Source organism: Malaclemys terrapin, chromosome 9, assembly GCF_027887155.1.
Source record: "Malaclemys terrapin pileata isolate rMalTer1 chromosome 9, rMalTer1.hap1, whole genome shotgun sequence".
NCBI lineage: Eukaryota > Metazoa > Chordata > Testudines > Emydidae > Malaclemys > Malaclemys terrapin.
Genome location: NC_071513.1, coordinates 18873632 through 18900635, shown reverse-complemented (window position 1 = coordinate 18900635; position 27004 = coordinate 18873632). Strand labels below are relative to the sequence as shown.

At 42.7% G+C, this 27004-nt stretch overlaps 1 protein-coding gene across 2 annotated transcripts in view; it reads left to right on the top strand.

Annotated features, from left to right (window-relative positions):
- DCX (doublecortin) overlaps positions 1 to 27004 on the top strand; it is a 111200-nt gene that overhangs the window by 14252 nt on the left and 69944 nt on the right. For both annotated transcript variants that reach the window (XM_054039875.1, XM_054039876.1), the window contains exon 3: positions 4073 to 4413. In XM_054039875.1, coding sequence (XP_053895850.1) covers positions 4073 to 4413 — 341 coding nt within the window. The remainder of the gene's footprint in view (positions 1 to 4072; positions 4414 to 27004) is intronic.

The following is a 27004-nucleotide window of genomic DNA, read 5'->3' as shown; positions in this document are numbered from 1 at the left end:
TCATTCTCTGCAACACTTCTGCTTCTATTCTGAATGTTGGTTTCTCCTGAGAGCAAGCTGCCAATCAAAGAAAATTGCTGGCTGGCTTTGTGATGCGAACTAAAATATTCACTAGGGGCTAGGTTGAAAATACAAAACTTATTGTGTTTTCCAAATGTGACCATCAGCATAATTTGAAAGGCCAGTGTCTGAAACTACTAGACTATTTAGCCCCGCAACATCCCCGCATTAAGGTCTAGTAAAGGAATATTACCTTCACTCCTCCAGAGTGTTATAAATATACTAGACAACTACATAGCATAGTAAGACATTTCAAATATTTCTCCTGGAGCAAATGTAACAGTTACATTCCAGCAAACAGAACAGTAAGCACTGATTTTTTTTTTTTTTTAAATGTGGAACTTATCCATGAAAAAATGTTCTCTTTAAGGTTTTGGGTATTTATGAAACACAGTGCAAACATATATTTTGCTTTTCTGTGTCCTCTTTTATTCAAGCACCCCAAAAGCATTATGTAAACATTAACAATTTAAGCCTAAGGTGGTAGATATTACTATCCCTGTTCTCAGATATGGAAACTGAGGCATAAGATCAGTTAAGTGACTTGCCGAAGATCACACAAGAGCCCTATGGCAGAAATAGGAATAGAACCCAGATCTTCTGATTTTTCAGGCCTGTGATTAAATACAATACCATCCTTCCTTGCTCTACAATGTAAATATTATATTTCAGGGATGGGCCACGTTAAGATAGTAGAGGAACCTCAAGACCACTAAACCCTTTGGCAGGCCAGGGAATGTGATGCATGCGGGGAGTGGGACGGGTCAAGTCCTGTTGCCAGGGGGTGTGACTGGAGGTGGAAGGAGTTGGGTCCTGGCCCTGGGGAGGTGATGCAGGGGGCGAATCGGGTACTGTACCTGGGAGGGGGTGATGCAAGGGGGGATTGCATGGGGGGAGTCAGGTCTGTAGGATGATGTAACTCGCACACGGGGGAGGGGGTTGGAGAGCCTGTCCCCCACTTACCCTGTAGTGGTGACTCATGTACGGGGCTGGGTCCAGCTCCCTGCACTAGCCCACTGGCTCTCATCCCAGTATCTCGTGAGGCCCATGTTCAGGCTGGTGATGCCCTGCCCCTTTCCTGGCCTCGGTGCTGCTGTATTGCCTGCCCTGAGCCGGGTTATGGCAGGCCAATACAATGATCTAGCAGTCTAGATGCAGCCCCTGAGCTGCCTGTTGCCCATCCCTGCTATATGTCTGGTGTTTGACTAGTGGAAGGCTCAGGGTTCTAAGGGGGGTTGTCTCTCACTGTGTAAGTCAGACGGCACTTGCAGTGCTTCAGCCACAGAACCAGCTATGCAGCTAGATAAAGGCAGGACCCCCCTGAACACCAGCTGCTGCCGAGCTGAAACAGATAGATAAAGTGCAGCTTATCATTTATTAATCAGAAAGACCTAGGATTAGGTGCTGCTGAACGATGATCAATACCTCCAGTGGGAATTCTTCATAATAGCAAAGCATTGTGTAATGTCTTTATACTTCTGCTAGGTCCAATGGAAGAAATATAAGGGATGAAGCCTTATGAAGCCTCAACTATAAATGAAATGTCTGTGATTGAGGGATCCTGGTGACAGCATAAATGCATTGGTGGTTTGTGTTTGCCTTCAGAACACCATAATGGGATTGCAGCCGTAATGTAAATCCCTGGGGTACATTACTTGATCAAATGCATAGTTTAAAAAAAATCAAATAATCATCCTAAGTCTTGTGTCTTTCTTCCCCTGTGTCTCTCTCTATGCTGGGGTGTTTTGTCATTACACCTCTACCCCGATATAACGCTGCCCTCGGGAGCCAAAAAATCTTACCACGTTATAGGTGAAACCGTGTTATATCGAACTTGCTTTGATCCGCCGGAGTGCGCAGCCCTGCCCCCCCAGAGCACTGCTTTACCACGTGATATCCGAAATTCATGTTATATCGGGTTGCATTATATCGGGGTAGAGGTGTACTTCCCATCGCTTGTTCACATACAATTCTGGTCTTCTCCTTCCTCCTAGCTTGACCCTTTGCATAACTTTATTGTTATTTTGTATTAAATACTGCATTATGAATGTGCACCGTGCTTTACAGGAAATTTGAATACAAGGCCCCTGCTCCCATGGAGCTAAGTATCTAAAAGAATTTTAAGCCCTTTACATTGAAAAGGAACAGAGTAAGATTTATATTATGTATCTTTTCTATCACTTTCTTATCGTGCCATCACACACTGAGCAGTAATAAGAATGTAAACACTAAACACACATTCATTCTAAGCCTATTAGAGGCTTCCATGTATTATAAAGCTATTAGTGTTCTTGCCATATGTTATATGAAGGAAGCGTCTCTGTGCCTGTGTCAGGAATGTAATGTAGGCAGAGAAGGACAAATATAAGGACACTATGGGCCTGATTCTTTGCTGTCTTCCACCTTGTGTAATCATGGCTGCTGCATTCAATTTGCACAGGTGAGGTGTAAAACGCCACCCCTGGTGAAAGTGAATGGAGAATTTTGATTTGGTACCACTTTGCACAGGTGTAAACGTTGACACAAGGTTTCAAGCAATGGAGAATCAGGCCCAGTGTCTTTTCACAGAGGAAAGGTATCACGATGAATTGTTTGTGTACGTCCTGTCGCTGTAGCTCGTCATAGATAGTATGCAAGAAAACCCAACCAGTCCACTGTCAGGGAGAACAGTTCCTTAAGGGATAGTCTATCTAGTCCGAACTAAATTAAAGTCAGAATGTTCTGATAGGTTTGAAATAGAAACATAGCAAAATTTCACCCAAATCCTGCAAGATTATCCTAACCAAACCTCACAGGTCCATAAGATCCTCTGGACTTGTGGACAATGCATTGAATTTCTATGAAATTCATATTAAACAGAGAAAGGCTTGTTACATTATCTTATCCCTTACTTACCCATTGCAGAATTGTTTCCTGCAATGGATTCTTAAGTGATTTCTACAGCCTCATCTGATACGACTCAGGCAACTGAGCTTCTGCCACTCCCACGGGGAGACTGTTTTGCAGTCTGTGCCCCAGTAATAAATCCCACAAATCCCTAGGATCCTGCAGATTTCCACCAAAATAAAATGTTACAAATCCCCCGGTGCTCAGATACCCTGGAGATGAGCATGACGTAAAACCCTGGATAGGTAGGATTCCATATATTTGATTGCAAATGAAAAGTTTGAACCAAATTTTGAAATGTTGATTTTTTTTGTTCAACATTATGTGGATTAAACTCAACTGTGACCTTCTAACATTTCACCTATGGCTGCTAAGCATGAGCTTGGATTTGTGTGGTACAGAAAATGGGAGCTATGGCATTAGGTGTAGCATTTAAAAACCATTACGTCCAGGTCTTAGTTCTTCTTTTGAATCAATGAAACAGTAAAGCCCATGTTGAATGCCTGCTAGTTTCATCAGCATAATGATCCTTGAATTTGCTTCCACTAGAGATTCTTCAGAACCAGATTGTCACCATTTTTCAGACATAATGCAAGATGCACCTTTTTGATCAATGTTGGTATCTCTTGGCAATCGGGGCCAGATTCACACAAGTATTTATGTGCCTACAGATGCAGATAGGCACCTAATGGGATTCACAGAAGTGACTTCTCGAGGTTTTCAATGGCAGACAGGTGCCCAAATCCCTTAGACACCTAGGGGGATTCATAAAAGTGTCTATCAGCATCTTTAAGTGCCTAAATACCTTTGTGAATTTGGCCCTTGGTCACTGGGTTGTAATCCATTTGTTTCTGTTTATTTTAAGGGGTAGTTTATTGACCAGTGTATGTGTTTTGGGGAAACACTACTTGCTTTTACCTTGATACTATAGTAACAAGCACCTAAGAAATGTAGGTAATAATCAGAACTGGCTGAACAATTTTTATGAAAATGACATTTCAATGAAAAATGGAACCAAAATTTCATAAACTTGAATTGTGCAATGTTCTCCCCATTTTCCAGCCAGTGCTAATAACAACATGTTGGTTCCCTATATAATTGCCTCTGTATTTATTATTTTCAAAAGGGGAAAGCTATGTCTGTTCATCTGACAACTTCTTCAAGAAGGTGGAGTATACCAAGAATGTTAATCCCAACTGGTCCGTCAATGTGAAGACATCAGCCAATCTGAAAGCACCTCAGTCTCTGGCCAGCAGCAACAGTGCCCAGGCAAGGGAGAACAAGGATTTTGTGCGTCCCAAGCTGGTGACCATCATCCGCAGTGGGGTGAAGCCCCGAAAGGCTGTTCGCGTGCTCCTGAACAAGAAGACTGCACATTCGTTTGAGCAAGTTCTCACTGATATCACTGAAGCTATAAAACTGGAGACGGGTGTGGTCAAAAAACTGTATACCCTGGATGGGAAACAGGTAAGGGATTTGCAAATGTCTTTTTCTTTTCCCTCTCCTCTCCTCTATTTCGCTCATATATTATAGCAATGCTGACTAAGTGAACAATTACTGAAGCCTAAAATTAACCTGAGACAGTCATCACCATCTGTTCTTCTGGAAGTCAGACTTCTCATGCCAGTGGTTCTGTTACTAAATTGTCACTGGTATTAATATCAGGCAAAGAATGCAGCCAACCGTCTGAATGAAACAGATGTACTACCCCACTGTCTGAGCACCAGAGAGCTGTGTATATTCTCCAAAAGTTTTCCAAAATATATAAATAATGTGAGCAGTTTGTACTGTAGGTTAGTTTATTTGTTAGGTAACCATAGCAGCAGCTCTCAAGGACTCCCTACAAGTATTAGAACAAATGTGATGTTTTACTATTTTGTTCTCAGATGAGCACTAGTCAGCGTAAATTAATTGGTGAGTAACACACTCATCTGGCTAACTCTGTACTAGTAGGAAAATGTATGGGACATGTGATACTTTCATGGGTAAAAGTATAAATAGTTAATATACAGTAGGGGCTCCGGGTCAGAATTTTGTGGGTCATTGTAAGCAGAACATTTTGACTTAGCTCTACATGTTCTTATTACACAAGCACATTTTTTAAAGTACCCCTCACTTGCTGTGTTGTGGCTAACAGACCATTGAATAAGGTCTTTTTGCTGCTATGGAATCCCCTAAAGGAATGTGTGCTATACAGCTTGGGGTGCTGGGACGGAGAGATACTTCATCTATCTTTGGTTAAAGTCACAGATGCCAGTGGCTCTTGGAATTGGGGTGACCTTTTTATTTTTTCCTCTGTCTCTATATTTTCTCACTTTTCTGAGTGGGGAAGTACAGCCTCCACTGATACTGTATTGGACACTCTTTTTATTGGGGGGATTGATATTGGAGATTTAAAATGACTAATTCCATTACCCATCTTCTGCAGAAGATGTTGGTTTACATATTCAGGGCCGGCTCCAGGCACCAGCTTAACAAGCAGGTGCTTGGGGCGGCCAAGGGAGAGGGGCGGCACCTGCAGTAATTGGGGACAGCAGGTACCTCACTCCCTCTAGGAGCGAAGGACCTGCCGCCGAACTGCCGCTGCCGATCACGGCGCTTTTTTTTTTTCCCCCCAATTGCCGCCGCTGATTGCAATTGCGATCGCTGCTTTTTTTTTTTGCTTGGGGCGGCAGAAATGTTGGAGCCAGCCCTGTACATATTGTCTCTTGAAACATAAGCAAGAAGGTAGATAATCTACTTGAGAGCAATGTATACATTTTAATGAACGAAAAGGTCAATTTTTCAGGTAAAGAATGTTATGTTTGTCCGTAATGTATGTTAGCCCATATCTATTCCTTGGGTTTAGAATGTAAAGTATCATACTGAATATCAGCCCAGATTAACTGCTTTGTCTCAATTTCGGTGTTCTCACCTGTGTAATTCATTATTTATTATTGCTTCAAAATGAGACTTTTTCCTTGGTTGGTCAAAACTTTTCTTTAGATTTGGGTCAGCCAAGCATTCGCCACTCATGAGACATGATGGTTTATACTTTGGTAATGCACCCTCCTGTCACCATGCCCAAAGACCCAACAATGTATTGTCAAATAAACAGGGACAGCTAGTGTTGTAGGTGAAAGGCTAGAAGTGAGGGAGAGATGGGAGGAGTGGAGGAAGGAGAAGGGGTGCCGTCTGACCCATTAACCACAATCCAGAATGGTACACTTTTGTGTGTGTGTGTGTGTGTGTGTGTGTGTGTGTAAAAAACACACCAGTGTTGTGCATCTCTTCCTCATAGTCACATGATAAATGAAGGGGTTTGAAATCTATGGGACCTGCAAACTCTTACTCATGGAGTATTCCTTACTCACACGAGTAGAGCCATTGAGTTCAATACAGTCAGGCCTCTGGGTCAGAGCTTTAGGCTGGACACTGTAACTTGCCTCAGTTGTCCTAAGTAATGTGCTCACTCCCACCAGAAGCTTTGAAAGTGCTTCTGGCTGTTGTGTTAGCCAAGTCCTGCTGCTCGTTGGAGCCCCCTACAGGAATTTATGCTGTATAGTCTGCAGCGCTGAAGCCCCTGCTGTACACTGATGTGAGTAAGGGTTTGTAGGATTAGGCCTGATGTCATTTATCTTTCCCTAGCACATGCCAATGTCCTTGGCTGTCAAAATATACACATGCTCTTGAATTCAGTACTAAAAAGTGGCCTTAAATTCTTAGTGCCAGAATCTGATAACTTTTCTCACAGTGAATAGTACCATTATCCACCATTGACTTCGATTGGACTGCTGGTGGAGGAAAGTTCTACTCAATGTGACTAAAAGTATCACAATCTGGCCCTGAAAATTTACTCAGTCCTTGCTCTGGAAAGCTCTCAATGACTTCAGTGAGAGTTTGACTCACTGACTAAGGACTTAAGGATTTCTCTATATGTACTCTCCACCATTCCCCTGGAACACACATTTTACTAGCTGCCTGAGAAAAGATGCATCTTTCTCTCACATACCAGTTCCACTGTATATGAAGGGACATGTGGTGATGTATTTTTGAAGAAATAAAAAGAAAAATGAGATCATTTGCAATCTGACAATGATAATGTAATATCTAATAGTTGGTTGTTACATCATTTATTAATAGAGCCCTACACCAGGCAAAAATGTGGCCCAGTATGTTTTGGTTTCATTTAAAGATTTCTTCAGTGTTTGTGTTTTAGTCTGTTAAACTGTATTTAAAGTTTCCTACCTAAATTTGTTCCCAGTGTTGCTAAAAAGAACCAAAATTTTCTGCTGTGGGTGCAGTTGTTGGCTGGTATAATCTACTGTCTCATAGTCCACCATCAATTCTGACCTTCCCACAAGCTATCAGAAAGAAGTCTTTGAAGGCATAATTCTGACAAACTGTGGTTTATTTTCCAAAAAAAAAAAAAAAAGAGATTCATGCAAAAACCCAAGCTGCTCAAAGCTGAAATGTTGACAAGACTCTTGACAGTCTCACTATTTAAGTGCCATCACAGCAGTGTTACTTCCACTGTCGCGAAATGATATAATTTACAAAGGCAATGTACAAAGGGAAATCATCCTTATTGAGTCCATATGCTTCACTTAATGAGGTGAAATGATTATTTATTTTATGCATAGGCATTTCTATGACACTCATCAGCAGTCATCAGAGTGCTTTAGAAATGTAGGCATTAGTGGTGAAGGTACAGTGGCATACAAATAATTCCATTTCTACGCACTGCAAACCTACCACAGATGGGATGATAAACTGTAAATTTGGAGCAGGATGCTGTGTGTATGAATAAACATAATATCCATAGAGTTTAAGCCCAGAAGGGACCACTAGGTAATCTAGTCTGACCTCCTGTATATCACAGGTTACCAGCCAGCACCCGCACACTAAATCCAACAAGGGAAAGGAGACCTAAAAAAGACTAGACTACTATGTGCCATGGTCAGAGAGTAGGAGGGGCAGAGGAGCACCAGTGCTCGAGAATATCAATGGAACTAATTTTTTTTTTTTGCTTTTGTTAAAAAAATAAAATAGAGTTGTGGTGTTGCTCTGCATATCTTGCATTTTCTCTGGAGGAATATTTCAGTTTTCTTGAAACTATTAAACAAACAGTTTGTGTTTGTTAAGAAGCTTATTTATTTTTGACTCAGTCTTGCACGTATTTCTAATGCTCCATTCTAATGCTCCATTTAACTGTATTCATGCAGTGTCTCTGCTGGGAGCACATTGCCACCTCTTGACAGAAACCCCATAACTCGAAAAGAAAGGAACTTCAAAGAACCAACTGTACATGAGCCAACGCAGTGAGAATCAAAGCAATAGGAGTTTACCTCCTACACTCTCACAGCCATATAATAAATGATAAAGGACAAAGAAGGTAGTGTGTTAGACCACTCTTAAAGATAATGGGCCAAATTCAGCTCTGTTACAAGGGTGCAACAACTCCTACTGCGTCTGTAACTGAGAGTGGAACTTGGTCTAATCCAAGGAGTGTATTGCAAATTGGTTGCCCTGGCAAATTATTATTCTTATTATTTTTATTACAGTAGCATCCACAGTCCCTTATCAGGACTGGGTCCCAATAGGGGCCAGGCACTATTTGAATACACTGGAAGAGACAGTTCCTGCCGTGAGTAGTTCATAATCTAATTTAGAAGAAAACAAAATAGGAACTGTAGATGGGGTTGTAATTTTAAACATCCTGGTGATCAGAATATTTGAATGCAGTACAACATGAACCAGATTTTGCAACTCTCACCAACACTGATTGTCCCATTTGTGCCTACACCTTTTTTCTCTGACTGCCACGCCTAACTTCTTACATACCTAAAATTTTTGCTATTGCTGAAGCAAAGGTTATTCTCTTCTCCAGTTGTTGGTCTAATAATGATAGCCCATGGCCTCCACCCTCTATTTCCCACTAGACTAGACATGGGGTGCAGATTATGTGTGTAAACCAACATATATTTTCTGAATCCTGTCTTCTCTTCATACATAAAAATGAATACTTTCTGTACATGCTAAGCCTCTCCATGGCATGTTCACTTCTGTATTCTAGTCCAGTTTTCTGTACTATGCTCTAGAAGATCTAGATCCACAAAGGAACTGAGGTGTTGCAATGCCTAACTTTTAAGTGCCTAGAAAATCATTGGAACCACAATGCAATCCACAAAGCCAGAGTTAGGCTCAACAGGAGATACTGAGGGAGTCCCATGTCAGAATATCTCACATTTCAGTGGTTAAGAATTCTCTCCTGAGAGGTGGGAGACTACTCGTCAAATCCTTTCTCCCTTTCAGTTGGAGGGGGGAATTGAACCTGGGTCTCCTACATCCCAGATGAGTGCGCTAACCATTGGTCTAAAAGCTATAATGGGGGCACTGTCCTCAGATTTTGAATGAGACCTGCTCTGGTAGGTGGCTTCTGGCCATGCCTACTGGATCAGGGCCCAAGAGTGAGATAGGTGAAGGAGTGCCTATCTTCCCCCAGTCTGTGGATTGCCCTTGGTCTTAGGTGGGAGATAGGTGTCCAGACCCTTTGTGGGCATGTCCTGAGGCAGAAACATAGACTCCTAGGGAACATTTACCCTGAACACTTAGGCGCTGAGTGAGTTTAGGTGCCTATAGGGTCAGGTGGTAGCCGAGTGACAAGGTTTCGGTGCCTAAGTACCTTTGTGGATCTGGGCCTAATTGTCTATCACTATTAACTGTTTAGTCTCTGTTAACAGAACAGCAAAGACTTCTGATGGTTAACTAAATGCTATAAATGATCTCCTGTTGAGAACTTGGTGGTGTTGAGGTCCCAGTCAAGATGGGGATCCAGCTGTGCTAGGCACTGTACAAACACAACATAAAAGTTCCTGCCTCTAAGAGCAGAAATAAATGCTATAACGCTGCTATGAGAGACAGTTTAATAGATGGTGTTTGGTAGCTGGATTTTCCTCCCATACCTCCTGGATTCTTCTGTAATAATAGTCATGACAGGATAATTGAATACTTTCTTAGCCATATAAAAATACAGTGGTCTGTTCTCTGGACTTGATCATTTCAATTATATAGGGCAAAGAGATATCTATGCACTATTCAATGACTTTTATCTACAGGAGATGCTCCCTAAGTGCTTCTGTCCCTTCCAAGTGTTAGCTGTCTCATCGAATGAAGTTATATACATATTCATATGTCAGGACATTTGTGGTCTTACTCCCTTGAGAATTTTCAGCCTTGATAAAATCTTCCCCTCTAGCAATCTTTGCCTTGGCAAGAATTTAATTTGGCAGGTGATGGTGAACTTCATCTTTCTGTTTGCAAAGCAGCTGCAAATATGTATAAGGCTGCCCCGTCTCTGGTGCCTGGAGAGGAGTCACCTTCCTTTAGATGACTTGCGCTGAATGACGACACTGGCTATTTAGAGGAAGAAACATTTTTGTCAGAGATGAGCAAGTTCACGAGAGATAATTTGTCAGGATTCCCAGATCACAGCCAAATATGCAGTTGAGAATCCAAACTAAACCAGTGTTGTTGCAATACTGGTGAGGAGCACAATTACAGCTGATCAGGCTGTGATAGTGAAAACAACAGATTGGCTCAATTTGGCCTCCACCACACTGACTTTAATTTGGCATGTGGAAATGGAAATCCATCACAACAGTTTGGCCACCCAGCTGTCATTACAGGTAATGGGCCAAATTCTACTCTCAGTCATGCCAGCATAGTCTTATAAGCTTCAGTAACAGGCCTGTACTGGTGTGACAGGGAGCAGACTTTGGATAAATATACACAACCCCATCCATTGGTCTATATTGAGCTCTTAAGAGGAAGGTGGAATAGTCCCATAATGTACCTAGCAATGTCTGCATTGCTATGAGATGGGAAGGGAGAAAATAATTCCCTCTAGCACTAACTAATAGGTAGTTAGCTTATGTCCAGAGGCATGAGGTTCACTTGTTTTGTAGCATTGCATTCGCTTGCTATCACAGTGGTTGGCCCTTCAAGGGGAGATGGGTCCAGCCTCACCAGTAACACAAATAATTTACCTCCCCAGGTGGGAAGAATGAGCAAAGTCACATGACATGCAGGTCACATGACTATATTAGGCCTTTTTGGAGGGTAGAGATAAGGCAGAAGCCAGTAGAGAGCCAGAGGCAACACTCTAGGTAGAATGCCCTGGGAATAGGTGCTTGACAGAGACCAAGAGGGCTGCATAAGTTGCTCTACACTGAAATATGTTCCAGATAGAGGGCCTGGGGGTGAAACCCTGTAGGGACCAGGAGCCAGTTAGGAATTGTGGAGAGCAAGGCTGCTAGAGGAAAGCCTCAATAGGGACAGTACTAAGAGCCCTGTACCAAGATATTGTGAACCAGTTAGGAATGCTTGGTGGGAGTTCCTGTGTTTCCTTGGGCACTTGATTTATTACTATAAACCCAGATCACCAAGAAGGAATGTTACTTCACACATGAACGCTAATGTTGAAGTGATTGGGGTGCTCAACAGGGGAAAACAGAGGCAGAAACTAGCCCAAAACCAGAGTGGTGTAAGTGGTGCTGCTACACTTGTGTTGCTGCAAATGTCTACACTTAAGAGTCTGAGTCTAGTCTAAAACTTCTCTAGGCCTTTTAAGATTTCACAGGTTAATAATACTTTGGATAAAGAAGAGTCTTGTTTGCTTCATTTGGGGTTTTCTTGCATTCAGTTTCTTTGAGTTTCACTTGATGCCACTGAGCCAGCAGGAGATCTGTTCTCTCTCTCTCTCTCCTCTTCGTTTAAGTCTGAAAATTTGGTGGACCTGCCATGAGTATTTCATTCTGATGTAAAAAGGACAGAGTTTGGTTCCCGAGAATTAGGACAAACATAGCTCACACAAGTTAGTTTTTGCCCAGCATCCCCTCGCCTATGGTAACCATTGTGTGCTAGGTTAAAATGGCTGCTTTTCTTGTCTGATTCTCTTTTCTTTTCCAGAATACTGTGGTTAAGGGCATTCTTGTGGGATTGTCAGTAGATATAGAGAAATATAGGGCCTGAATCTGATTATACTTGCTTTAGTTCTAGATGGGCAAAACTCCATTGACTTCAGTGGAGTGACTCATGATGTACACTAGCGTATGGAAATCAAGATGAGACACTTCCTTTCTGACACTGGCCAAAGTTTCCATTTTACATGGCAAAATAATAATGGCCCAAGCATCTCATTGGAAATAGCAGTTATTCTACATGGGATATAGAACTTCTGAAGCCACGTCATCATCACTGGCATAGACGTCATCCTAGATTCAAGTGCTGGGATATTTAGGGAGCTATTAGTCTAAGTTGGAAGTTTCAGTGTTGGATGATTCATATGGTGACCAGACACTAAAACAGACTTAACCAAGTCTTAACTCAGGTATCCACTTAAGATTTTAAGTGGATAAGCTACAGTGGATAAGCTAGCTTCCTGTAAATGTATTCCTAAATGTATATGGTGAAATATTCATAGACCTGTTATCTAGAGCTGTTATCTAGAACTCTCATTGTGTCATCACATCAGTCTGTGAAAAGTGTACCTATTTATTTCTATTTACATAGATTAGATTAGCGGATCATAGAAGTTGGGGAGGAAAAGACCTATTAGAACATGGATTTCTTCCCCCCAAGTGAGGCTATATCCGATATTATTTCTGAAAAAAATGCTTAGCTCAAGGCACACTTATCACTGATTTAAAAATATACATTAAAATCCTCTAGGACCAATGTTCATGTGAAAACCCTTCCACTGCCAAAACTGCAAGTTCATTGCTTGCTCCCACTGAACCCAAAAGGTGAAATATATGAAACCTCTGTCACATTTACTCTGGCAAGTCAATTGAAGTGAAACAACTCCTTTCTTGTAGGGTTTCTTTAGTTTACAGAAATAAAGGTATTCAGGTCAAAGTTACAGTTCTGGACATTTGTCCACTTAAAACCTAAATAAACAAATCCCCATCTCTCCAGTTTCAATTACTTGCCAACCACAGTGCTTCCAGCACTTCTGTGGAAATCCCATCATCTGAGATTCCCATGGATGGCAGTGGGCTTTGGATCAGGCCCGTGTGAGGGATAACTAATAGATAACTAGCATCCTTCCCCCTCTCATCCTCAGATTTGCTGTCCTGTAACAAGTGGCTTATTTTTTGATGGAGCAGGGTTTTGAGGTGTTGGGATTTTAATTAATAATATCCTTGCTCCTCTTGAGAGAGATCTTCTTGAGTGCATTAACCCTTGTGTACTGGTTTCTCCTAGTTCTGGATCGTCTCTGCTTTCCTTTATCATCCTTTTTCATGGTTCATGGAATGTAAAGGAGTCTTTTTAAAAGGGACATTGGTACTTGTGAAAGGGTGCTGTACTGACAGCCTTGATGTCTTAATTCCTTTGTTCAAACAACAGGAATGGCCTGGATAGCAGCAGCTGTGCAAGTCTTCTCCTCCCTACTCCCCACCCCCCCCCCCCCCCCATACACACACAACTGTGCCTTGAAAGGGCTGAGAGGATATTTCACTCTTCATGGCCAGTTTAGTGTTTGGCCTGTCAATCTGGAATGTCAATAAGGCCACAGCGTTATTAGAGTCTGATATAGGTATGAGTGTAGATTCTTGTGTGATCTCTGCGCAGCTCCCAAAATTATAAAGTGAACACAAGAAGATATAGGGTGAAATCCTGGCCCCATTGAAGTCCAACAGGAGTTTTGCCATTGACTCAACAGATACAGGATTTAACCAACAGTTCTCTCATCCCTTCCTTTCAGTCAGCACGGGTGTGGCTTTTTTGTGACTGGTTATTGCCACAAGATTGGTAAAAGATGTTAGAAGGTGTATTTTGTTCTCAAGGGGAAAATCTCAGAGTCCTCATCTCTTCCACCAGTGAACTCCAGATTCTCAGTGCCAGATGCTGAGAAAACTCTTTTCTCCTGCACGCCCAAGTTTCACATCTTAGGTGGATACTTGCCTAGCAGGATCTGGATAGAGACCTGCTTCTTATTTCACAGGCTTCAGGCCCCCGTAAGGCCATCAGATGATAGAGACCAACAGCCCATTCCCTGTTTGGATCAAGTCTGACCTAGAAGTGAAAGGGTTTCCATTACCAACTTCTGGGCTGCCCACCCCTTACAGGTAATTTTAAAAAATAAATGGTGACCAGCATCTTGATTTTGGAGGTTGTCTTTTCCGGTGACATCTTTCCCTTTCATCTGAATGCCGGTAGGAAGGGAGATGATTGTCTGGATATCAGGAGGGAAGGGAATTATTCATTGTGGTGCCAGAGGGTTTAACAAGGAATAAATAGGCTGAAAACAAGCAAAGGAAATTGTATACCGAATATCAGGAGACAAGACAGGTTACTGGCCAAGAAAGACTTTTCCATTTCTTATTGGTATTATGATGCGATACAAAAGAGTTTGGTTCCCCTTCAGTGCCTGAGCATAAAATGGTATTGATGGGAGTTCCCTTTGTATATTGACAGGATAATAGATTAGAAAGTCTTTCTTGAGCTTGCATTTGAATATATTTCTAATGTTTCTGACACGTCTGGAATCTGATGTGGGTGCTTGGTCAATGTCTCGTTTCCTGTCTCATTCTACATCTCCTCTTTCTTTCCTGATCTCTGCTGCTGTATTCCCTTCTCTATTACTGGTCTTGCAGCCAAAAGTTTTAAGTTATTCATGCTGTAATGACTTTATAATATTATTTTCTTCCATTTTATCATGTATTTCATACTCTGTGCTCTGCAGTTGGAATTCTTTGAAGCGATTTGTGTACTGGAACATAACTTAATGGCAGACTTGTAAGAACTTCCACAACATAGTCTTGTTAGATGACCGAGCATCCTTTCCTTACTCTTTTGCAGCTGACACCTTTCATGGAATTTGGTCAGTGTATTAGTTGATTCTGCACTGATTCTGTTCTCTATGAAATGTGCACCCTGATGTAGCCATACGTCTTTGATCGTTTCCAGGGATAACCAATTCCGTCTTACAATCTAGGGTCCATCGGGGTGATGAGATTTATTGGCATAGAAATGAGTGCAATGAAAACACGTCTAAAGGAGCATTGGCGAGAGAGGTTCAATCAGATCTGTCTAGATCTTCAATATTGCTGGAGCTGCTGCAGCTTGAGCTCAAGAGTTCCTGTCAGTCAAGCAGCTTGCGGCAAATTGATTGACATGGAGAACTGGAGTTCTAGGAGGGCTGATCCTGGAGACTTACTGAACAGGCAAACAGAAGGAGGGATAATGACTAGAACGTGAATTACTCAAGGAAAAGAGACACACCCCATCCCCCATGAGCCTGCAGCCAAATCTTGAACTGCGGAGCATATGGGCCTTATGTAACATCATGCCTGACGCTAAGGGTCCTAAGATCATGTCAGTTTTCCTATTTAAAAACCAATGAAACAGAGGGGTGATACCAATGTCCTTATCTGTTCATTCTGGAACCATATTTCTTTCTTACTGAGATAGATGCAAATCTCATTGCCACTGAATTGTAACTATCTTTGTCATTTAAAAAAATATATATAATATTGCAGAAAAAACACCTTGAAATATACATCCATTTTTTCTAACTTAGAAAATACTTCTGTTTATGGCCATTTTGGAAGCAGTTGGTCTAAATTGTGACCTTGTTGTTGTTGTTTTATTTGAAAGGGGAAATTAATTTTAAAGTGAACAAAAATTGGATTTTGAAAAACAGGTGAATGTGCACACACGGTTATCAAAACCTTCCAAAGCATTATTTTAGCAGTGTGACTGAGTGCTTGTTTGCAGCAGCTGGATTGGCAGGAGAGGTCAGAGCCTTTCCAATCCTCCAGGTCTGTGAGCCATTGTCTGAAGGACAATGAATACAATAAACTGTACTGGGGCCACAGAAATAATTATGCAGCTAGTCTGCCTGCAGGGCACCAGGGGAGAGCAGGATTTGAGTATCCTTCATTGCTCTCCCCTGCCCTCACCATCTGCTGTGTGCTGTTTATATGACATTCAATCTGTAGGCTGGGGACTGAAGCTCAGCTTCCACTTTTGCCTATCTGTAGATGTGATTAGCTCTAAAGTCCAGGGTTTCATGTGAGGTACTTAACCTGGCTGACCATTTCTGGTAAGAGAGTTGAGGGTGGCAAGGGATGGTCGCCTTATTACGATTGGGTGTGTAGGAAGGGGCAACTGGTTAGGAAGAGATTTTTTTTTTCTGGTGAAGGAGAGTAAATGATCAATGTTGGCCTAACTATGCTCCCCATTTATTTTAAGGGAGATTTACCACTGGCTTCGGTAGGAGGGCTGCTAAACTAATGCTGCAAAACTAATGTTTTGGAAAATCCTACCCTTAATTTTTACCTACCCATTCTTCTTGAAAGGAACATACATCACCACGGTTAATGTGTGTCTTCTCTTAACAAGGGTGCGAGTCTCAGCTACCTCTTTGCATTATCGGACCTTTATTCATTTTTCACAGCTACAGCATCACATACATGAAGCCTGGAGATAAAATAACACCCTTTTCCTTCTTCCACAACATCCAGTATTTGTAGGAGACCATGAGGTACATTACCAACTGAGATAGCGACTAATCTGGGGTGTGGTTTTTCAACTCTTCAAGAATCTTAAATGTAGGAGATAAAATAGTGCAGGGACAAATATATATTCCAAACCAGGAAAGCTGAAGACTTGTTTGAAATCTTCAGCCTGAGCAGCCTGCCTTCATATAGCGGAGCTCTCCAAGAGGCAATAAGATGTCTGAAATAACTAAACTTCTCTCCACTGAATTTACACATATCAGGAACCTTATCAACTGCTGGCAGACTGCAGGATTACATGTAAATTAAGTGTATCAAAGACTTGAATTTGATAGCCAAAATTAGGAACCAAGAATATTATTCTTGCATACTTGAAAGCCCTTCATAGTGGATTAGAAACAAGAGCCTACATCTTTTAATACTGGCTGAAAGTGGAGACATCTCTTCTGCTGCTACTGAATTTTAATACTGTGTATTACTTTCAGAATGAATAGCACTGTGGATTTTCTACTTTTTTGACAACTGCAGTGATTGGGGTTTACAACTGACATGTATATTTCAGGATCAAAATGCAAACCATAGGGATGACTGATTATGCCTGAATTGGTGTAACTACCTCAGCGAAGATTTAGGACAATGTTATTTTTAACTTGGAAGTGATTGAAATCTTCTAAAGCTTGGCACATTTTGCTATTTAAAATAGAAAACCAGTTTTTTTTAAAAGCCTTTTCCTCCTTTCCTTGAATTTTTATCCGCCTGGTGTTACTTATATGCTTCACATTGGATATGACTTGGTAGCTAATCATATATAACCACCTACACATGGCACTTCTTCTCCAGAATGCTCGTCTTTCTGGAAAGCAGATGCTGAGAAAAATCTCAGCAGTTTCTGATGTTAAAGATCTGGGCTCCTTCCAGTTGCCAGTGTCAAATGTTTAATCCAACTCAAAAGGAACAATGAAAACTGAGTTGCAGTAGATCAAAGTGAAATTATACTAAGGATCTGCTAATGTTAATACTGGAGATATACAGCATCTTTTATCTGAACTAAGCAATAATAGACATCTGATCCCAGAATCTTCTTGATTTTTCAAAAATCTGAAAAGAAGAAAAGTTGCTATAGCAAAGGCTTTATATTTGATATAAGGGAGGTGATTTATTCCAGAGATCAGAGCAGCAGACAGGGACTTAAGACCCCTGGGATCAACTCCAGAGTCAGCCTATGACTCACTGTGTGACCTTGAGTAAGGCAATTAAATAAAAAATTTCAAACTTAGGTGCCTAACTTTAGGCACTTAATTCTATATCTAAGCACCTACATACGCTGAAATCAACCTGCTTATTTATGTGCCTAATTTTATGCACCCACTTTGGAAAATTTGGTTTTTAGCTTCTCATTGCCTCAATTCACCCACTGGTAATGTGGATATAATGTTTACCTATAGTACTGGAATGCGAGACTGTGTGACTTCAGTATTCATGTTTGTTTGCACCATTCCTCAATGGATTTTAAAGCAGAGTAGGTCTAGGAAAGCTTCATAACATCATCTATTTACCTTTCTATCTTCCCCTCCAAAAGTCACCTATGGAATAGCTGATTTGAATAACTACATGAGTGTTTTGGAGATTGACCCTCGGTGGGATCCACTGATTGTAATCTCTTCTTGTATCCTGTATGGTATTTAGGCAACAAGACAAAGCTGAGATTGATTCAGTTCCCACCTTATCCTCTTCACATGTGCTTCCTTTCCATAAGTCATGCTTTCACTTTTTTTGTAGCCTGGCAGCTGCAAAGGCTGGTTGCTAGGTGACAGCCTCCACAGCACAAAGAGCTCTCAGCTGGGGAGGTCAGGTCTGTCAGTTCCAAACAGCTGTGCAGAATTATTATTTGTCTTTCTCCTGTTTCTGCTAATCACAGGGAGCCAAATCAAAGTCAACTTTTAATAGAAATGAGAACGCCAGCAGATACTATTTCTGGCTTCTTAAAAAACACCTCCCTCTTCCTAAGCCTTGGAAGTGATTGTGTGGGGCAGCCGTGGCATGTTTGGCTAGGTAGAGAGCTGTAGGGATAAAATGAAAATGGATGATTTCTATTTCTGTTTCTTATCTGTTCTCTGGTCAAGTTTTCTAAACGTTCCATCATTTTTGTTGCTTTCCTAAGGATTCTCTCCAATTTGTCCACATCTCTCTCAAAGTGTGGCACCCAAAACTGGACACAGTACTCCAGCTGAGGCCTCATCAGGGCCAAGTGGAGTGGAATAATTACTGTCCATTTCTCACATATGACACTCCTGTTCATACACCCCAGAATATTGGCCTTTTTCACAACTGCATCATTCAGTTTGTAATTCACTGTAATCCCTGGATCCTTTTCTGCAGTACTACTGCCCAGCCAGTTATTCCCCATTTTGTGTTTGTGCATTTGACGTTTTCCCTTCCCAAGTGTAGTACTTTGCATTTGTCTTTATTGAATTTCACCTTGTTGGTGTCAGACCAATTCTCTAATTTATCGAGGTCATTTTGAATTCTAATCGTGTCCTCCAAAAGTGCTCTCCCAGCTTGGTGTCTTCAGCAAATTTTATCAGCATACTCTCCACTCCATTATCCAAATCATTAATGAAAATTAATAAAGAATGGACTTTTTTTTTCTTCCTACAAGAAAACCTTTGATGTCAAGTTAGCAAAACTCCAGGGCTTTATTTCCAGGACATGTATTGGAGCTAGATTCTCCTTTCTGATTGGCAGATCATTTCTTTCTAAGCTGTCTAGGCACTTATCCCACATTCCTCACCATTGTCTCTGGGCTACTTTTTCCAGGCTATTTTCTGTTCTGAGTACATGCACAGATTTCTTATGTTATTCCCAAATCTAATGTTAACTTTTTTCTTTCAGTAACTACATCTTCATGCAGAGAAACTAATGATAAGGATAATCCTATAGTTTATGATTCAGGACATATACTGATTACTGACAGGATCTGGAAGGAATTTACCGCTCTGAGCAGCATTGCACAGAGACCTATGTGAGTTATTTATGAGAGAAGGACTTTCTTCTTCTGAAACAACAGATTTTAGCTACTTGCAGAGGCAGGGTATTGGCCTGGATGGACCAATGAACTGCTCCTCTGTGGCAAATCCTATGTAAATATAACAGCCTAATCTCCTCGCCCTAATTGGAATGTTACGCTTAAATTCTTTGCACAACCAGGGGGAAGGAGGGAGAAGAAACTCCTAATAGACAATTTTAGACAGTTTGACAAGTGTATCCCATATTGAGAAAAATCCCTGTATATAAACTCTCAATGATTCTGTAGCTCTAGCCTTCTGGTTGTATGGAGGATTGAAAGATGTCACTCCTATTAGGGTGAGGCGATTACACACCACAATGTCAATGGATTTGCCAAACCAGATGAGACCATTAGTTCATCAAGCCCCTCTTTTTGCCTCTGGCACTGGCCATTCCCTGTTACTTCAGTGGTAGACACCTCTTCAATAATGCAATTGAATTGTGCAGGAAATTCATTCCTGACCCCTGTAGCAACCTACATTATGCCCTGAAACTTGAAATTTGCTAACTCCTATTGTTAGCTAGGCATGTACAGATTTTATATGTGCAAAAAAGTCAATCAAACGGTGCTGCAGTCCCATTCTAAATAAAAACAGGAACTTTACATTATTCTATTAACTCAGAATAAGATGGCAATCCTCTTTCTTGAAATGTTACACATACTGGAGTTGGCTAGCCCCTTGAACTCATCATCTTCCACTCAGTTACTCTTTAATATCCCAACTCTGGGTGGTATTTAAATGTAGAATCTTCAGGGCCTCCTCCAAAACCTCCTGAAGCCAACAGAAAGCCTTGTATTGATTTCAATGGGCTTTGGATCAGGCCCATGTAGGGCGACCATCACAGTCTGATTGCACAAAATCGGACTTTTGCTATTTGAAAAGTGTACATAGCATCTCACTCTGATGTCCCATTCTGTTCCAGTGGGATCAGGGCAGAAGGTTGCACCCAACAAAAGAGGCCAAGACCATAATAAATGGTTATAACTAGTTAAGACCTGAATCACTAATGATGAGTTATAAACCCCTGTGAATAAGAGCATGCAGTGGGATTGTTGGCAGGGTTTCGCATAGTTGAAGGGTGCTGTGCCATCATGTATAGTGTGTGCTGTTCAAACTTTAAGGGCCATATTTTCACAGTCCAGGCCCCTACTCGTGGGGACAGTTCTAGGTGCAAATCAAGCAATTTGATATATAATTACTAAGATTTGCATGCACAATCCATTTGCAGATGTCTTTTCTCTTGCAGTAGGAAACTGCGCCCACAAACAGGGATGCTGGCCCTTAGCTTGGCTGCAGACTTACCCCTAAACGCAGTGTGTGCACCGCTTTACTAGCAACTGTGGTTAGCTGGCTATTTGGAAGGAATGTTAAATGTATGTGCCTCACTGTTTCCATTGCCAGAGCTCTTCCAAACCAGCCTTTTGTTTCAGTTTATTTCTCACCACAGAAACTCTTTATTCCATGCCCCCATTTCTTGTTGTAGTTCAAGCCTTCTTGGCTGCTCTTTGCTCGCCCTGTCGCTACTAGACACTTCAGCTCGGTGTTACTTCTCAGCGGTGTGCGAACGAGGCTCTTTAACAAAGATAGACTTCTGTATTTTTTTTCTCCAGAGTTCATTCTACATGTGCCATCCTTGGAACAGTTGGATCCAAAATCCCAGTGCATTGAGTCAAATCCTGCTGTTATACAAAAGAGTCTGCATAAACAGAGCCTTGATTTCCCTCCCACCCCAAGCCAGCTTGGTGGGGGAACTATTTAGACTCTCAAAGCATTAAACTTGTGTTGTTTTAAAACCAGATTTGATCATAGACCTAGACTGGTTAAACATTTGTGGCTTTTCATTCGGAATAATCCCAGAATCCCACTGTGGCCGGCAGAGTGAGGACTGGAAAAGCTCCCTTTTGGCAAACTGTAATTTAAGAATCAGTGGCGACTGATTTAGTGAGAGATGGAGTTTTGCAGAGGATTATTGCTTGGTTGTGGAAATGCACATTGTCCCCAGGAGCTGCTTTTAATTTTATTAATCTCACGCTGTGGGGAGAGAGACAAGTTCCTTATGTCCAGCCAATCAGAAAATGGTTCTGTCCCAGCAGAGCTGTTCATGGTCCTGAATGTGGTTAATTTATTACATCAAGGAACCTCTGAGAAATTTGCAGAGGAAAACAAACAAAAAATGACCAACTTGATTATCTGATGCCTTATTTGTGCTTTCCCTTGTATGGTTAGTCTAATGATTTTGATAATTGTATCCTGTCACTTATTGAGACTGACTAATAAAATTATGATTTTATGTTCCAGTGCACTGTAGCAGCACTTGTGGGAAAGGCAATAGAGGTGCTCATGGTGAATATGAGAATCTTTTTTTCCCATTCTGACATTTACTTTTGCTAATTATCGGTTACTCACTTTAAAAAGGAAAATGTTCAATTCTAAAAATGATGAGGAAAAAAAATCACATAAAATCTCAAACTGAAGGCTCCCGGACCCCCAGCACCTGCTTCACACAACACTTTCAGTGGAATCTGTCAGGAACACTGAGCGACCGGGAGCTTCAACAGCTCACTTCAAGACTGCTTTGCAGACCAGAGTTCTAGGGTTAGGGGTGGGGGGAGAGGAAGGGGTTACAGGGTCACTCTACACACTGGCGCCTCCTGCTGGGAATTAGCTCAGTCCCAGCTGGTGCACCCTTGAAGAAATGAAGCTTTCGTGGGTAAAAAACCTATGCCCAAATAAATCTGTTAGTCTTTAAGGTGCCGCTGGACTCCTTGTTGTCCTTGGGTGGTGGTGGCTCTCCCGTCCTCGCCTCCCCCTGCAGACCCGTTATGGCTCCTTTCTCCCGGCATCTGCTTCGTGGCACAGCCCTACGGCTGGGTCACGATCCGGTTCCTCGTCCCCCTTCTGGGGGACTCTTCCAACAAGAGTCCACCAGCCACTCCTTGCAGCAGCTTGGCAGTCCACAGCCGGGTCGCTCCTTCAGCGGCTAGTGGCGGGGGAGGGGCCCAGGCCTGCCCACTACTCCGGTCCACGCCCCAGGGACCCTGCAAACAGCAGCTTCCTGCTGCCTCTTCCTTCCAACTCACTGTCTCTATTCCCTGGGCCACTTCTCTGCAGCCTCAGTTCCTTCTGCTGCTGCTGCCTCTGGCTCCAGCTCCTTTGCCCTCTTCCCAGGGCCTCAAGCCTGTAAGTCCTGGCAGCCTCTGGCCTTTCTCTTCCCCCACCCCCACTTTCTTCCTCCCAGCATTTATAGCCCCTGGCTAATTAGGCTGGCAGCTGTTTCTAGTTGCCAGGCAGGTACAGGTCTATTCAGCCAGCCCCAATCCATTCCCCTTAATTGGGGCTGGCGTGGCAGGGGGCTGATTAAGCACTCCTGGCCCAGCACCCTGTCACAGGGGGAAATGAGGAACAATACTCATCTCACCCCCATCCCTCACTTCTTCATGCTCTTCTGGTTTATTGTGCACGGTCTGTCTTTACATGCCCTCATGTTAAACCCGTATTTGCTGATATATTTAATGATTTATAAGTGACGTCTATTGCCTCAGCTCCAGAGTGTCATACCAGAATTAAAAAGACATCTACAACAATTAAAATATCCATGTACATGGCTGATGTGCAGAGGCCCATGGCTTAGTAGAGGCCTGGCCAGACAGAGCAGTCTTGTATTGCTCTCTGAATCTCTCCAAACTGAAGCCCTGACAAGCCACCAGAGGTCTGGGACCTATACTTGGAACATTTTCCACTCCCATAGTCAAAGTGGCTGCTCTGTTCAAGAGGCCAGTTTCCTCATTGTACGATAGCAGCAGCTTCTGTGTAGAGTGCATTGCAATGATCTAGCCTGGAGGTTACAAAGATGTGGACTGCTCTGGGAAAGCTCACAGCGGAGAGGAATGAATGGCTATGTTCATGTATAACACACATAGGCCCCTTCCCATCCAAGGATCGGATTCAATGGAGCAGTTTATACCTGCCCCAAATGTCTGTGAGAGGTAAACATAAAGGCGAGTTGCAGATACTGTCTCACTGGATTTGTCAGTGTTGTGTGTGTGAATGTCACAGATGCTTGCAGCATCTTCCCATGTCTGCTGGCTCGTCTAGTCTCACTGCTCACTCTGAAAGAAATGCAGAAAACAAACAAGCAGCATGAACAATTAAAAGAATGTAGTTTTAAATTCTTTCCCTGGGAATAGTCTAAGGGGTTATCTGTAACAGAAGCGAGGAACTGTGAGGGAAACGTGGCCTAGCTCCACTGAAGTCAACGTTCAGCCACAGTCCTTGCCCTTGTTTGGGGGGGGGGGGGGGGGGGGTTTGAGGGATTGTGTATAACTGTCAGCAGCTCCCAGAGGCATTGTGTCTCCAGGAGGCAGTGCCTCCAGAATTGCCAGGGCAGCATATACTGAGGCAGCTACTTCTACACCAGTCAGTCAGCTAGTGTGGAGGGGCATGGGAGGTCCTGGCCTTGTCCTCATGGCACCTTACCTCCTTTACCAGTGCTTCAGCAGCACCCACAGCTCGGCTAGATTCCTTTGGTCTTCACACACCAGGAATGCTGAGACCAGGATCATGCACGGCCCTGATTGGACCCTCTGACCTGTTCTATTCTGGTTCTTATAATACACCTATCACAATAGCCTCTGAGCAGCTTCCAGAAGTGCATTAAGTGGCATGACAAGCATTTCTCAAGTGTAGTTCTGGGCTTCTCCCTTTTTCTCTCTCACAGGAAAATAATGAGAGAATTTCTTTTGTGCCACCTGAAGGGCTAGTCTGAGTCCAACTCATGTTAGGCTACATCCTTAGCTAGTGTAAACTTATCATACATTGGATTTACATTAGCTGGGAATCTGGCCCTAAGTTGTAATTCTGTTTTGCTCCTGTTAGCCCTAAAATTAGGAGAAGAAGCTTCTTGTGCATCAGCAAGAGAATTGCTTACTGAGGCTATGTCTACACTACCGCGGTACGTTGAACTACGCTACGCAACTCCAGCTATGTGAATAACGTAGCTGGAGTCGACGTACCTTAGGTCCAGTTACCATGGGGTCTACACCGTGGAGGGTCGACGGGAGAAAATCTCCTGTCAACTTACCTTACTTTTCTCGTCGGGGGTAGAGTACAGGGGTCGACTGGAGAGCGATCTGCAGTCGATTTGGCGGGTCTTTACTGGATCCAATAAATCAACCGGTGATGGATTGATCTCAGAGCCACTCAATCCTGGCTGTAGTGTAGCCCTGCCCTAAGTTCCAGTTTCAGGGCCAGTCAGTTATACATGTGCAATTCCTTTGAAGCCAGTGGGGTTGCTGAAGTGACACGGAGGGCAGGATTAGAAGAAAATAAATTCCACAGGTGTAATTTAATCTGCAGAAACTTTATTAGTGGTGATGGTATGGAAGCCAAAAAGAACCCAGCTTGACCCTCAAATCCCAGGCTAAGTTTTCAGGACTGCCATTTAGAAAAATAACATCTTTTTGTCAGTGGAGCATATTTGATGTGGAATCATTGAGACACAATGAGCAAGAAAGTCCATAATGCCATTTTTGCAGAGGCAATTTTCAGCCTAAGGGCCAGACCTGCAACTGGTATAAGTCTGGGTAGTGCCACACAGAAGCCAGCGCGGCTTCCCTGATTTATATAAAATGATCTTGCCCTAAACATGTTCTTTTAACTACCATAGCACTGTTCTTATCCTCCTCCCTTCAGACCCATTCCCCTCCCCCCCCCCCCCCCGCTCTGCAACTTGTCTACACAGCCCAAGTACTTACTGTTAAAAATGTATTTAGAAACGTTGTTTTGAGGGCTTTTAGCATGATACCGATAACAGCATTATTCTGTTTGTCTCAACAATTATCCATTCTCCTTGTTAGGATAAATCTGGTATTTTATCCACTTAGGCACCTGATTACTGCCTTGTAGAACAGTGCTGCTATTCTTTTACTGCCAAATATCACAACCCAGCATTTGAGGGGGCTCAGAGTAAGAGGCCATCATGTGTTTGTCCATCTCAAAGCTGCAAAGGAAAAGAAATATGAAAGTGGACATAAATCTAGCCTGATGGACCCAAACATCTGTGCAGAATACGGTCTAAGTAACTGTATCCTTGTATAGCACTTTCCTGAACAGAACGGTAGCTTAGTTCTAGACAAGCTGAGGGCTCGAACCATTCATCATCTCTGTTGATATGTTAATCACACGTTGCCTTCAAAAGCCTGCCAGAGCAACATTGATGATGTAACCAAGCTACCAGCAAATCCTTTGTTTAGGCAATCGCTTCAACACAGTGGAAAAGCAGAGCTGCTCGGGCTGGGGGCAAATGAGCTGAATTTGTTAACAGAAAGGAGAGGTGCTCCTGCAAATAGCTTCTCCCTGTGTTTGCTTTACAAGAAACCTGTGTTCCTAGTTATCTTGGTTTCATGCTGTGTTTGTGCCATTCACATGTATCTGAGATGGACTGTTAGCTGTTCAAATTGCTGCACATCTGGGGGGGGGGGGGGGATTCAGATGTGCACAGAGAGCAGGTAGGTGGAGAGGGTGCAATAGTGGCTTAAAATTTGCCCTTGTGCTATCCTGATCCTTGCACAGCCTCTCTGCCGGGCCAGTCGTCTTGTGCTGAGTTTGAGCAACGTGGGGGCTGTGCTAGCTCACCCTAGCTGCAAATGGCCTCAAGTGGGTGAAACCACAGCCAAGGTATGGTGTGGCACAGATACTTCCCAGTCACTCCCCCTTCACCCTGCTATATCAGCAAGAAGGAGGGGGAGTGTCTTAAAAGATCTTACATTGTCTCTGTGGGATGTTTACACAGCAGTTAGACACCTGCAGCTGGCCCATACCAGCTGACTTGGGCTCAGGCTAAGGGCTGTTTAATTGCAGTGTAGACATTCGGGGTCAGGCTGGAGCCTGGGCTCTGGGACCCCTGCAAAGTGGGAGGGTCGAAGAGGTAAATCTCAAAAGGTTCAACTACTTGTTTCAGATAAACACCCAAATCTCACCAACTCATCTGAACCTCTTGCATCTGTAGAGTTAGGCTGCAACTCTTACCAGAGTAGCTCTGTACCTGCTATCGCTGTACCTTGCTTCTGATAAGGGCAACAGTGTCATTTTTCAGCACTCCCCCTTTTGGAGGGAACCATGTAGTGCACAAAGTGTGCAAAAGCAACTGAGAAATAAATGTATCTGAACCTTCTGGATCCTTTTAAAAAGGATCCATTGAGGTTTGGTTTGAGGTTTGGGTAGGTTTTTATGTTGCTCCAATTGGCTTGCTCATTTCTACTGCAGGAGGGCTGTCTGTAGTGTGATCTGAAATGATGGTTTTGTGATATACTATGCACCAACTTGCTTGAATAAAACCAGGGCACTTAATCCACTATACCATGTAGCCACGGGTGTTTATTCACTGAATATAGAAAGTAAGCTCTTTGGGGCAGGGGACTGTCTTTTAATGTGTAGGTGCAGTGCCTTCTATAATGGGGATAGGGCAATAGGAGCTATCACAGTATA